The 13,863-nt window shown below is 42.7% G+C and overlaps 1 protein-coding gene across 1 annotated transcript in view; it reads right to left on the reverse strand.

The window, feature by feature from the left end:
* The window catches only part of NSRP1 (nuclear speckle splicing regulatory protein 1), a 75,282-nt gene that overhangs the window by 13,953 nt on the left and 47,466 nt on the right, over window positions 1-13,863 (reverse strand). Inside the window, exon 3 of the mRNA XM_073667967.1 lies at window positions 4,891-4,947. Within this exon, the coding sequence (XP_073524068.1) occupies window positions 4,891-4,947 (57 nt within the window). The remainder of the gene's footprint in view (window positions 1-4,890; window positions 4,948-13,863) is intronic.

Genomic DNA, 13,863 nt, shown 5'->3' on the forward strand with positions numbered 1-13,863 from the left:
CCCCCTAATCCCCATCAAGATGCACATACAAAAAAAAATAAACACTCCTACTCACCTTTCTTCTCTCCTCCAGCGCTGCGTCCTGTCTGCCTGCACTCATCTCTCCATGTGAGCCGCGCATGACGTCACTGCCAAGCGCGGCTCACAAGGAGAGATCAGCTGAAGGAAGTCACTGCTCCCCACGCCGGGACTGTGTGTGCGGGGAGCAGTGACTTCACTCTCCTTCATAGCCGGCACACAGCGGAGCCTGCGGCTCCTGCTGCTGCCGGCTATCTCGCGTGCCCGCTCATTAAAGGGCATGAATATTCACCCCTTTCCACTCCCATGGGCGTGGAGAGAGGTTGAATATTCATGCCCTTTAACAGCGAGCACACGCGATTCCGGCAGCAGCAGGAGCCGCGCTTCGCTCCGCTGTGTGCCGCTATTAAGGAGCATGAATATTCAGTGCTCCCCATGCCCAATGGGCGTGAGGAGCACTGAATATTCATTTTCTTTAGCAGCGGGGACAGTGTAGGCTGCAGCGGGTAGCTGCTGCCTCCTGTGCCCCGCTCCTCCACCGCTACCGCTCCCCCCACACCCCGTATATATATATACACCCCCCCAACATTCGGACTATAAGACGCACCCCCCATTTTCCTCCAAAATTTTGGAGGAAAAAAAGTGCATCTTAAGGTCCGAAAAATACGGTTAATACTTTTTTCCCCACTGTAAGTCCAGGACCCTCTATAGGGAGTTAAAGTGTGAAGGCCAGAGCAACCCAGGGTTCTGGGAAACGGAGTAGCTTGCACCAAGTCTGTTCATGGTAGCCATTTTACAGAACCTCCTTACAGGAACCTTTTTTCTTTTTACACTACAACTGCCTTGCTGCTCCAGGATGAGTTATAGGACAGTAGCTGAGGCTCCTTCTGCAGTCAGTTCTCTTACAGCCACAAATAGATTTGAGAGGTGGAAGGAGGGAAATGGCCGATCTTCTTGGACACATATATAGAATGCTATGTAGATTTCTCTTTTTTTTCAGTGTAATATTAGAAAATAGATTAGAGGGAAGAATTTAATTTTTATTAAAGGGTTGGCCTGGTTACATGGACAGGAAAGGTGATAACTTGCTGATCGGTGGGTGTCTGTCTGCACCAATCGGCACAACAGGAAACTTTTATCCCTTTTACAAAATGAAGCAGAAGATCGGAAGCTCAACCGCCACTCCTCTGATTCTGTAGTGGGCTGCTGGGTAATAAAAAAGTGAGCGCAGCGATCGTCAGCCCCATGGGGAATGAATGGAGTGCAGATGAAGGCATGTGCACATAATCTATTATATCTGACAAGTGGCATCCACGGTTTTCATAGACAGCACATGTACCCAGGTTATTCTGTGGGGATGTGCACGTCAGATTTTTTCCTTGGATAAAGAAGTCCAAAGGAAAAAAAAAATCGGTGACGTCCAATTTTGATCTGAGTGTCGGATCAAAATTGACAATGCAAGTCTATGGGTCCATGGAAAACATCGGACCAAACTTGGATGACATCTGAATGCAGTCTGATTTTCACGGACTAAAAGTAAAGCTAGACAGCGTCCACTTCAGGGTGTTGTTAAAATATAAATTATTCTTTTATTCCGCCATACAGAAATCACAACGTTTCGACTCCAAGAGTCTTTGTCAAGTGGAGTCGAAACATGAAACAAGGGCAACATAGTGGCTCAGTGGTTAGCACTGCAGCCTTGCAGCGCTGGGGTCCTGTGTTCAAATCCCACCAAAGACAACATCTGCAAGGAGTTTGTATGTTCTCCCCGTGTTTGCGTGGGTTTCCTCCGGGTTCTCCAGCTTCCTCCTGCACTCCAAAGATATACTGATAGGGAATGTAGATTGTGAGCCCCGATGGGGACAGCGCCAATATTGTTCGTAAGGCGCTGTGGAATTAATGGCGCTATATAAGTGTGTAAAATAAATAAATAAGTGGACGCTGTCTATCTTTACTTTTTGCTGCTGCTTGCCAAGTGGGTTCCTTGGATTGTGGAGACGTGCGTCCCATTTATAGAGTGCTGTCAGCTGAATCTTGTTGGGTGATTTTCACAGACTCACATAATGGAGAAACATTTTATTTTCTTCTCTCCACCTCCGAGAAAAACTGATGCCACTCTGATCAAACTCTGATCGGAATAATAGTACAGCTTTTCTCGGATGTAGAGAAATCGGTCGTGTGCACCTACCCTAGTTGGGATAAAATTTCCCAGTTCTACCAATCAAAGCGGGTCCAAGCACTTGGACCCCCACCAATCCAAAAGTTATCACATATCCTGGACAGCCCTCTTTAAATCTATGAATTTGGAGCTATGCAATTGTGTTTTAGTACATATTTTGAACTCTTTGGCTTCTTTCTATTATTTCAGTGGTCCCCAACCTTTTTTGCACCAGGGACCGGCTTGAAGCAAGATCATTTTTCCATGGCCCAGCAAGGAGGGGGTGGGGTGGGCGGGGCTTTGGTCATATGGGGGCGGGGTGATGGAGGGATTTGGAGTTTAGTGCATACTTATCATATAGTGTAGACCAGGTCCCCGCCAGGAGCTATGCCAGGAGCCCCACATAATGTGCTGTGCCAGGAGCCGCATCACTGAGGCCCCATCACGCCCTGCAGCAGGACAGGGCAGCTGTCCTGACAGCTGCTGTTCAGCTGCATTTACTTCATCCCAGGGGCGGACACAGACTGTAGTGGGCCCCTGTGCAAGAAATTTTTGGGGGCCCCCCCCGCCCTTCATAAGGCAACAAAGTCATGTAAACATAACCCCCCCATGTGCATCTCTCACCCCCCCATGTGCAGCTCACCCCCCGTGCATCTCTCATCCACCCCCCGTGCATCTCTCATCCACCCCCCGTGCATCTCTCATCCACCCCCCGTGCATCTCTCATCCACCCCCCGTGCATCTCTCATCCACCCCCCGTGCATCTCTCACCCCCCCGTGCATCTCTCATCCCCCCCGTGCATTTCTCATCCCCCCCGTGCATTTCTCATCTCTCCCCTCCCCCCCATGTGCATCTCTCATCTCTCCCCTCCCCCATGTGCATCTCTCATCTCTCCCCTCCCCCCCATGTGCATCTCTCATCTCTCCCCTCCCCCCCATGTGCATCTCTCATCTCTCCCCTCCCCCCCATGTGCATCTCTCATCTCTCCCCTCCCCCCCATGTGCATCTCTCATCTCTCCCCTCCCCCCCATGTGCATCTCTCATCTCTCCCCTCCCCCCCATGTGCATCTCTCATCTCTCCCCTCCCCCCCATGTGGATCTCTCATCTCTCCCCTCCCCCATGTGCATCTCTCATCTCTCCCCTCCCCCCATGTGCATCTCCCATTCCCCCCACTCCTAGTTAATTGTATTTAAAAAAAAATAAAACTTGTTATACTTACCCCCATGCGATCCCTGCAGAATCCTGGCGCTCGTCCAAATCGCTGACACCAGGTTCTCCTGCCTTCCGGTCATGTGACGGCACCGTCACATGACCGGAAGTCAGAGGAATTATGAGATGTCCTGGACCCGGCGCTTTGCATGGGGCCGGGGGCCCCATGAGGAGAGAGACGCACAAGAGGGGGGCTCCGAGGGGGCTCCTACCGGCCGGGCCCCATACTGGAGTCAGGGCAGTCATGCCCTGATGGCGGCCCTGCTGGAGGCTGGAGGGGCCCCCTCTCCCTCGGGGCCCCCGTTCAATGAACCGGCTGCACGGGCGGTAGTTCCGCCCCTGCTTCAGGACCTGTGGTGACATCACAGTTATGTACCTTGATGTCATCACAGGTCCTCTACAGGTCTACCCTGCGGGAGTCTAGAACAGCGGGCAGCATCCACCCCACACAGTGTGCTCTGAGCCACCGCAGACCAGAGCACACTGTCAATGTTTAGTGATTGTCTGTGGCGGTGCCGCGGACCGGCTGAAAAACCCCAACGGCCCGGTCCTGGTCCGCGGACCGGCGGTTGGGGACCTCTGTATTATTTCATGTAGCTGATTGCAGAAAGAATTAACAGTGAATCCATCAGTGAGCTTGTTCTGACGTCAGAGTCTGTAACTCACATCTTTTTTTCTCCTGAAATCCTTGAAGCGGATTTATGACAATATGAAAGTTCAACTCAGCTTTGATCATAAAAATAAGAAGGAGTTCAGGAGAAGAGAGATGAGAGTTACAAACCAGAGAAATCAGAAGGCGCCCGCTGACTGATTCAATATTAACACATTCTATAGACAGCCATAAATGTGATAGAAAGAAGCTCTAGATAGCTAGCGTAAGTCTCGAATTTGTGTTGAAACCAAATTGCAAAATTGATCTTTAAACAAAAATGTCTCTCAAAATGTGTCCATATCTTTTAAGAGTAGAATATTAGAAAAAAAGGAGTATTGTTTTAAAATTGTATTTTGAGTTGTACGTTAGAGGTTTTCTTGGCAAGGAATTCTCAGCAAAAAATAAGTAGTTTAGTAGTTCGAGAGCGTGTATTGAATAGATAGTTTTGGAGTGGGCTGGGCATCTGTGGTCAATAATCACAGGGCGAGCCTATCAAACATCATCTTGTCAATGTCATTCTGATGTGAAATGAGTGGCATGAATATTACAGTGTATCCACAAATCAGTTCAGCTATTGCAATGTACTTGAGATGACGCCTTGGGCTGAGCCTTAGAGAGAATTAATATAACCTGGATCAAAAAGCTGAAGGTTTTACAGTAACAGTATGTACTTTTATTTTACAAGATGGTATACAGAGCGAACATTTCTGATATAAGCATAGGTTTTATAAACATTGTCCCACATAACCTACCCATATTATATCTAATTGCCTTTACATTTTGACAGTGTACTCGTTCATTTGTATTTCTCTCTATCTAAAATGTGGCCAAGGATGAAGAACACACAATACCTGCTTCATCACGCGTTTCTTTAGGGCTTCTTTTTGCAGAGTTTCGCCAACTGACATCTAGAAATACATAAAAAAAGGTATTTATGTATAAAAGCAACTGAAATAATATAGGGAATCAATTAAAGTATGGGACAGACTTACACACAGGCAGTTTCTGGTGATATTATCTATGCTAGTGGTGATTAACTTACCATTTTATAAGGGCTTAAAATGTGGCCTTTGATGCCATCCAAGGGCCAAATATTCCATTTGTATCAATTAGCAGTAATATTATGCATTATGTAAAGTGAATAAACACCTCTTAGTGAATACCGACCAAGAATTGGTTCCAACAGTAAAAAAGTGGTTCCAGGATCGGAAGCTGGATAGTTTCTATCACTCCTTACTATCAAAAGCACTATTACATAGAAAGCTCGTATTCTTTCAAAAACATCTCCAAAAAAACAACCTTTTCATACTGTATCCGTGGTCTAAGACAATAGAGAATGTTTGTAAAGTTAACTGCTCCAGCATTATCATGTAATTTTTGCTAAAAAAAAAAAAAAAAACACACAACAACCCCAAAAAGACTCTTTTTCATGACTTGTACCATATTAACATAACATATTAAATAACCTAATAGATTATTAGAATATAGTCATCATTTTCATTATGCCTGTTGGACAGGAGCTGTGTAATCATCTTCACTTAGTGTGATAGGCGTTTCTGTATCCCCCATACCTCAAACCAGCTGGATTCAAAATTCTCATTTTAATTTTAGACAGGAAAACTGTCAAAAAAGATTATGCAGCCATTTCAAAGTAAATACCCCATTCTAATCAGGTCTAATACATCTATTTAATAATGTACGAAGTTTGTATTGTAAAATCTGGTGAAAGATCCCCTTTCTCACGATAAGCTTTTGGTCAGTTTTTGATGTTACAGATTTTCTGCACCTATTAGGTAAATTAGGTTACTTGTGTTTGTATTGCTGCATTTTTTGCCTCTTTTTGGCATGTCATATTTTAAACAAAGTTACTTTCTTTTTTATTCTTCCTGGTGTTTGGCTTTGATAAAACTTTATTGATACATTCATGGGTAGATTACATGCATTTATGATGCGCTTCGACTGGGGAAATGCAATAAAACACTTGTGCGTTTTTTAACTGTAGATTTTCCACCTCCAATGCAAGTCTATAGGAAAATCTTCACGTAAAACTCAGTGTGTACCCAAGAGAAACTGACATGTTGCGGATTTGAAACAAGCACCGCAGGTCAGTTTATGCTGAGTACAAAAAAAAGAAGCACAGAGGGCATGAGATTTCTATAAATCCCATCCACTTTGCTGGAGCTGCGTTTTTGATCCAGCAAAAATACACAGCATCAAGAACTCATCATGGGCACACAGCCTAAAAATTCAGAAATGTGCAAGGTACGGCACAGAAATAAATAACTTATATGTAAACTTAAGTCAATTAAGTTGGATATAAATAATCAGTACATTTATGCTTAGTTTTGTGGGACAGTGTTTGGGATTTTCACTGGTTGATTTCTAACCAAGGCAGTCTACATCCCCCAAAAGTAACTATAAAGAATATATTGGATTTGTATTACACAGTTTTCATGTATCACACAATATACTGTACCCTTAAAAATGTACATTGAAATTGTAACATCAAGAAGTCATGGAATTATACATATCAAAAGATCACTAGACATGTTAATGATATGCAAAGTATGAAAAAAATGCGCCTTGGCTGAGATCAATGAGATTATTAATGGATTGTCTGTGGAATGTTCTGCCACGCTGAAAGCACTTGTACACACAAATCATCAAGATCCTCTGCTGGCAGCTCCCTTTTGCAATTGCTGACAAATGACATCCCAGGTGTGTTTGATGGCAGACATGTCTGAAAACCTGGTAGAAAATTTAGGCCATGCAGGTTGCTTACAGTAGCGCGAGTAACATGCAGCCTTGCATTGTAGTTTTGAAAAACGGCTCCTGGGACACTTTCACCATCACTCGTGAAAGCCTCTTTATAGTGTTTCCCACATCAACTCCAGACCAATCTCTGTGTCCAAGACAAAAGACTCATCACTGAAGAGGATAGATCTCCATTACTGTATTGCTTTACACCATGATGTCCTTTGTGAGCTGTGGTGTGAGACCAGTGGAACATCTATAGCTGGACGTCTGGCTCGTAGCCCAATGTGGTGCAAACACCTTCTGATGTTCTGTAGACACTGTAGCCATGATGAGTAAATTTGGTGGGAATGTGACAACAATCCTACTCCCAGGGTAATGGTGTGGGGTGGCATTATGCATGGTAGTCAAACCCTTCTTATCTTCATTCCAGGTACATTTAAATTTTCGAAAAGTGTAGTATAGATAACAGATATAACTCCTACAACTAGTTTCTCATGTCTGTGGCACAAGTATATTTTCTGCCTAAACCCACTGCACACATCTCGCTAAGTACAGCACATGTCTAACTAGTCAAGAAAAGCTCTAATGACATCAGTCTTCAACACCAAATAAGTCATTGCTGTCAGAACTGGATGAATATAGGGAAGGTCCCTGAGAATGCAGGTGGAAGAGCGCCATTGTTTTTCCTCCATTAATTTGTTTCAGTACACCTTATGAAACATTGAATAGTGTCCATCCTGTCATCAGTGTCCACTTACATACGCACAGCTGGACTATACATGAGTCGCATAAGACCAAAGCAAATAATGCGACCTGTTCTACAAAGAAAACTCTCAGAGAAAGATGTTCTTCATTTTGGTATGAAAAAAAGTGATGGCAGCGAAAGGATAAGGAGGCTTTGGCGTGAACACTCTTATGCCGGTCACATCTTGCAGTATACATAGAGAAAATTTACCAAATTAAGATTTCAATGTGTGCTACGGTTCAGGCCGAATGTGCCATATATCGCCTATAAGTTTCCAAAGTATATATATATATTTTATTTTAATATACAGTTTTTATTAATATTTTGAAAAAGGAACATAACATACCAAATCAAGGTAATAATCAAATACCTGTTTGCAAGACAGGGTATAAAGTGATGATTTTCACTTGTTTGATTGGTAAAGCAAAGCAATATAAATATAAACAATATAAAAACTTAATCACATTGTAACTTACATCAGTTTAATCAGTATGTAATCCAGTTGATACTTTGAATTATTGAAGCCATCTTGTTAGATTAGACCACCTATATTAGTATTATAGACCAGTACCAAATGATCCCTCCATCCCACTCTCTCTCCCCCTCCCTTAATTTAGGCGTAGCAGTCCTAGGCTATCCTTAAGATCCTCCAGAATGCACCATGCCGTGGAAGTGAAGGGGTCCACCACTTTCCTTTCTTCATCTAACGAGCAGCAATTTACAATAAACTGCTTCCATTTCGGAAGAAATTTGCCAGCCTGCGTCTCCTTATTGCTAAGGGCGTCTTGTTTCTCTATTCCCATAAAATGTTTCATTTGAGCTGTCAGCTCATCAATGGGGGGGGGGGGGGGTGTTGGGTTCTAGCCAATATTTAGGTAATTGTTTTTTTGCCAGGATAAGTAGGGTGTGGAGCAATTTGGGAGGGTTTCCCCTCTTCCCCTCAGGGTTCTCTGTGTTGTTCCAAAAATGTAACAAGGCTAGATAGGGGGAGAGAGTATAACCCGGACCCCAAATGGTGATGATCATATTTAATATTTGTCCCCAATATGAAACTGTGGCCGAGCATGACCATAGGCCGTGCATGAGGTCGGAGAATGGAAGGTGGCATTTAGGGCAACCTGTTAACCTGTTTGAAAGCAGATCTTTTTTAGGTATGTTAAATGCATAGGTGGCGCCATGTACGATTTTATATTGCGTTTCTCTCCATGACTCGTTTATAATGTGTTTTCTTAGTAAATTCCAGCCTGTCCTGATCTTATCAGAGATTTCCACATCTTCCATCTGTTGTCTCCAATATCTGAAGAAAGTATCTGGGTGAACTCCTAGTACATTAGATCTCATCACAGAATAGAGGACAGATATTGAAGGGGTACCCGTTGGAGATAACAGAATGACATCCAATTCATTTTGAGAGACCTCAAAGGTCACATCTTTTAAATTGGCCATAATGATAGTTTGATTTGTTCATATTGGAAATAATGTTGGGGAGGTAGAATGTATCTATCCAAACACTCGGTACATGTCATCCATCTCTGCTCAGTTGGATGGAAAAGATGAGATACGTTGTCTACACCTGCTTGTCGCCATTTCAGAAATAGTTTATTTTCATTACCCTGGGGGAATTCTGGGTTTTGCCATATCGGAAGGTATTTTGAAATCCTGAAAGAAGGGCCGTATTTTTTCCTGACTGCCTTCCAAGCGAAAACAGTGTCCCTAAGGATTGTTGACTTTTTAACTGCCAAGGGAAGGGAAGTGAAACCAGAGTGAAGGAGGGCAACCAAGTCTAAGGGGTACGCATAATCGTCTTCCAACGTATAGTCAGGATATGTACGTCTCTTATGGAACCAGTCTATTATATATCGGAAAAGGCAAGCAAGATTGTAATTTCTGATGCTTGGGAAATTAATGCCTCCGTCGTCTTTGGAAGCCATAAGTTTACTCATCCTAATACTGGAACGTTTTCCTTTCCAAATAAAGTGACTGAAGGCCCTATTGAGTGTAGTTACGTCCGTGTGTTTCAGGAGTAATGGTAAGGTTTGTAGTTGATACATAATCCTGGCTGTACTGATCATTTTTACTAGATGGGTCCTACCCATAAAAGATAGGGGCAAATCATGCCATGATTTTAATTGGTTGATGATTTTTTTTATAAGAGGAGGTTGTTTAAGGTGTATATAGATGAAGGTAAACGGCCTATTTTAATTCCCAGGTAGGTGATATGCGAGGGTGCTAAGGGTATACCATCTAAGGACCCAGCTGAGCAGAGTTTTATTCCCTTTTTGGTTAACAGGAGTATTTCACATTTTTTACATTGATTTTAAATCCTGAATAAGAGCCGAAATTTTTAAGTAAGTCTAATACTACAGGTAGATGTTGAGTGGGGTCAGACGTAAATAGAATGACATCGTCAGCAAAGAAAGCCGCCTGAATTGATTTCCTAGTGAACTGAATACCTGTGAAAGTGCTTGGATCAGACAGAATGCGGACTATGGGCTCCAGAGCTAAGTTGAAGAGGAGGGGGGACAACGGACAACCTTGTCTCGTTCCTTTCTCAAGGGGGAATGGAGTGGACAGGAAACCCGGGGTGTATACCTGAGCCCTTGGAGATGAATATATATTCCGAATGTAGTTAAAGAAGGTGCCTGCTAGTGACATTTTTGTTAAGACCATATACAGCCACTCCCAGTTTATATTATCAAAGGCTTTTTCCGCGTCCAAAGAAACAATTGCTGGAGAGCCCTTTAAATCTGGTAAGGAGTGAATTTTATCTAGTACCAGTAGTACTTTTCTGACATTTAGTGTGGCCGAGCGAACTTTTACAAAGCCCGTCTGGGCAGGGGATATAAGATGGGGTAAGATGGAGGCCAGTCTGTCAGCCATTATTTTAGACATGATCTTAATATCAGTATTAATGAGAGAGATTGGTCTGTATGAGTAGGGAATATCTTTATCTGGTTTTAGTAGTAATTTAATATACGCTGTGTTTGCAAAAGGAAAAATGGGGTCACCTTGAGATATTTTATTAAAAATTGATTCCAATAATGGGGAAATTTCCTCTCTCAGAGATTTAAAAAATTCAACTGTGTAACCGTCTGGGCCGGGTGCTTTGTTCGGTTTTAGATTCTTAATTGTACTTGTGACCTCTTCCAAAGAAATAGGTTTGTTTAAAATAGATTTTTGTTCCTCCGAGAAGATGGGTAACTTAACCCTATCTAAAAGTGTAATTGAGGGGGGGAGGGGTTTGTTTTGAATTTTTGTAGAGGTCTTTATAGAAAGAACTTAATAGCTCGTTTATTGTTTTAGGGTTGGTGTGGATTTCCCCGTTGGTATTTTTTAATTGAAAGATTCCCTGTGGTTTTCTCAACCAAATTAGCCAACATCCACCCTGATTTATTTCCGAATTTATAAAAAAAAAAAGCTTCAGATTTAGAGAAGTGAAATTTTTCCCTCAGGTCTGCATATTGATTGAACTGCGCTTGTTTTTGCGACCAGTGGCTTTTATTTATGATGGATAGGTCAAGCAAGAATTTGGTGTAGGCTTGCTTTAAGTCAGTAGAGAGTTCCCCATATTTCTTTAGAACTTTTTTTTTATGGGAAAATGTATATGTCAAAATTTTTCCCTTGAGCACCGCCTTGGCCGACTCCCAAATTAACATCGGGTCGTTTTGGTGTTCCGCAAATTCTTGCCACCATAATTTGAGGGAAAAGATGAAGGAGTCATCTTTACAAAAATATTTGGGAAATCTCCACAGAAAATCTGTGCCTCGGGGAAAACACTGTGATAGTTCCAGAATTACTGGAGCATGGTCTGAAATAGCGATATTGTCTATGTGTACAGAGATCAATTTGGTCAACAGGGAAGGGGAAACAAATATATAATCGATTCGGGACCATGAATCATTGGCGTGAGAGAAATGCATAAATTCTCTATTGATAGGATTACAGAATCTCCACGAGTCGACTAAGTGACATGTGGATAAGAGAGGTGACAACATCTTGTCATGTGTAGTTGTTGATTGTATGATGTCTGTAGTATTTTTCCTGTCTTCATGTACAGACACTGAGTTGAAGTATCCCCATACTATTTTATTGGAGTTGGGGGTCTAGCAAAAGTCTAGTTTCCAACTGTTTTAAAAAGGATTTATTTCCTACATTAGGTGCATAGATATTATAAATGGATAGCACCCCGCAGGGCATAGATATTGTTAAGTGAGACAATCTACCCTCGCTATCTGTTTGTTGGCTGATAATCTGATGTGAGAGGTTTTTATTAATAAGAATTATGACCCCAGCCTTTCTATTTACTGAGGAGGAACAATAGACGGTGCCCACCCATAATTTCTTCATCCAAGGGAAATCTGTCTCTGGAAGATGTGACTCCTGAAGAAGGGCTATGTCGGGTTTTAGACGTTTTAGATGTCTGAGGATTTTCATACGTTTTTGTGGAGAGCTCAACCCCTTAACGTTCCAGGAAACAATATACATAGTTAGCAGTAATATGGTTCAATCGAATTGGTAAGGTACTTATACAAAAATGATGGCATTGATGACAGTGAAGGCATTCAACTGGAATAAAGAAATCGAAATCCCAAAGTATATATTTTTTTAGAAAAATGAAAAAGATGCATACCACCCTAGCGGAGGCTAAGAGGACCCTCTTTTGGCCTCCCTAGGATGAATTGATCCTTATCAATAATTTTGATGTAAGTACCAGTTTTCCTGGAAAGTGTAAGGCAAAGACACAATATCCATGGAGGTTTACTAAAATTGCAGGCGCTAGTAGCAATGCGGTAAATCAGTAGAAAATAGACTTTTCTACAGAAAATCCAGAATCATTTTCCAATAAGAGAGTTTCTGATCTCTGCAGTAAGTCATCGGCAGACTCACCAGCAGCGATATATTGCAATATTAAAGTGGTGATCCAGGACTTTCATTATTTTTGTGTATGGGGCTAAGAACGAACAGTAATAATAAGCATAGTATACTAAAAGTCTAAAAGTATTCCCAATAGCAGTATAGTATCTGTAAAACTGTATTACAGTATTTCTATGAAAACTAAGCTTTTCTTCCCCTTTAGTAACCCTCTGTCCTAGAACAATGCAACCATTCCTGCACACAAGTTATGGCACTCATCCAGGAATGTGTAAAGTATAAAGGAAAGTAGGGCATTGCCTTGTTACACACAGTGTTCATGTGCCAAAAGAAATTGATAAAACTTTAACTGTGTGCAGGCAGGGCGTGTGACTCAGATTCCCAGGGGTGCATGTATTAGCCGGCAGCGCTTAAAGGAACATGGGGACAATAAAAAGTAAAGCTCATAAAAGGCTTGGATGATTTTTTTTTTTTTTTGTTAAAGAAAATAAAATAATTATGGAAATGTGTAAATGTCTTTTCTGAATGTCTGGTCCAGTAGCTTGACAATTGAGATCAGGAGGGACACAGTTCTTTTGGACAGGGCTGGATCATGCATTATGGTTGGACATGTGCCTCTTCCCTTTGTCCTTTCCCATCCCTCGGCTGTACTTGATAGACATTTGTCTTTTTTTCAATCGCACTATGTAATTATGTAAAGATAAAGCTAGTATGCAATAAATGTTTACAATGGAGCAAAAAGTAAATGGAGACAAATTAATAGAGATGGGTGCTGTTTCACTGTTAAAGGGAACCTGTCACCAGGTTTGGCCGATATGAGATACAGTCATCACCTTTCAGGCCTATATAATGAGGTATATCTGCCCCCAATCCGGCCTGCAAGACAAGAAAAAGACCTTTTATTATACTCATCTGGGGGCGGTCGGTTCCAATGGGCGTCGCTGGTGTTGGTCCGGCGCCTCCCTTCTTCTTTCGATGCCGTCCTCCTTCTTGCTTTGTGTGGATGATGCATCCCTACGTCCCACACAGTGTCCCCGGCATCGCGCCCCTGTGCAGGCGTACTTCTCTGCCCTGACAAGGGCAGAGCAAAGTATTGCAATGCGCATGCACCGGGAAAGGTCAAAGAGCCCCGACGCATGTACACTGCAGTACTTTACTCTGCCCTGGTTAGTGCAGAGAAGTACGCCTGCGCAGGAGCGTAATGCCGGGGAGACACTGTGGGACGTTGGACGCGTCATTCACACAAAGCAAGAAGGAGGAAAGCATGGAAAGAAGGGAGGCACCGGACCAGAACCAGCAACGCCCCTCGAACCCGACCGCCCCCCAGGTGATATAATTAAAGCTCTTTTTCTTGTCTTGCAGGTCGGATATATACAGCATTATAGCATTATAGAATCCTGTATATGAGGGCTGAAAGGTGGTGGGCTTATCTTATATCGGTCAAACCTGG

The sequence above is a fragment of the Phyllobates terribilis genome, unplaced genomic scaffold, assembly GCF_046119375.1.
Source record: "Phyllobates terribilis strain yellow unplaced genomic scaffold, ASM4611937v1 Scaffold_2__4_contigs__length_985480577, whole genome shotgun sequence".
Taxonomy (NCBI): domain Eukaryota; kingdom Metazoa; phylum Chordata; class Amphibia; order Anura; family Dendrobatidae; genus Phyllobates; species Phyllobates terribilis.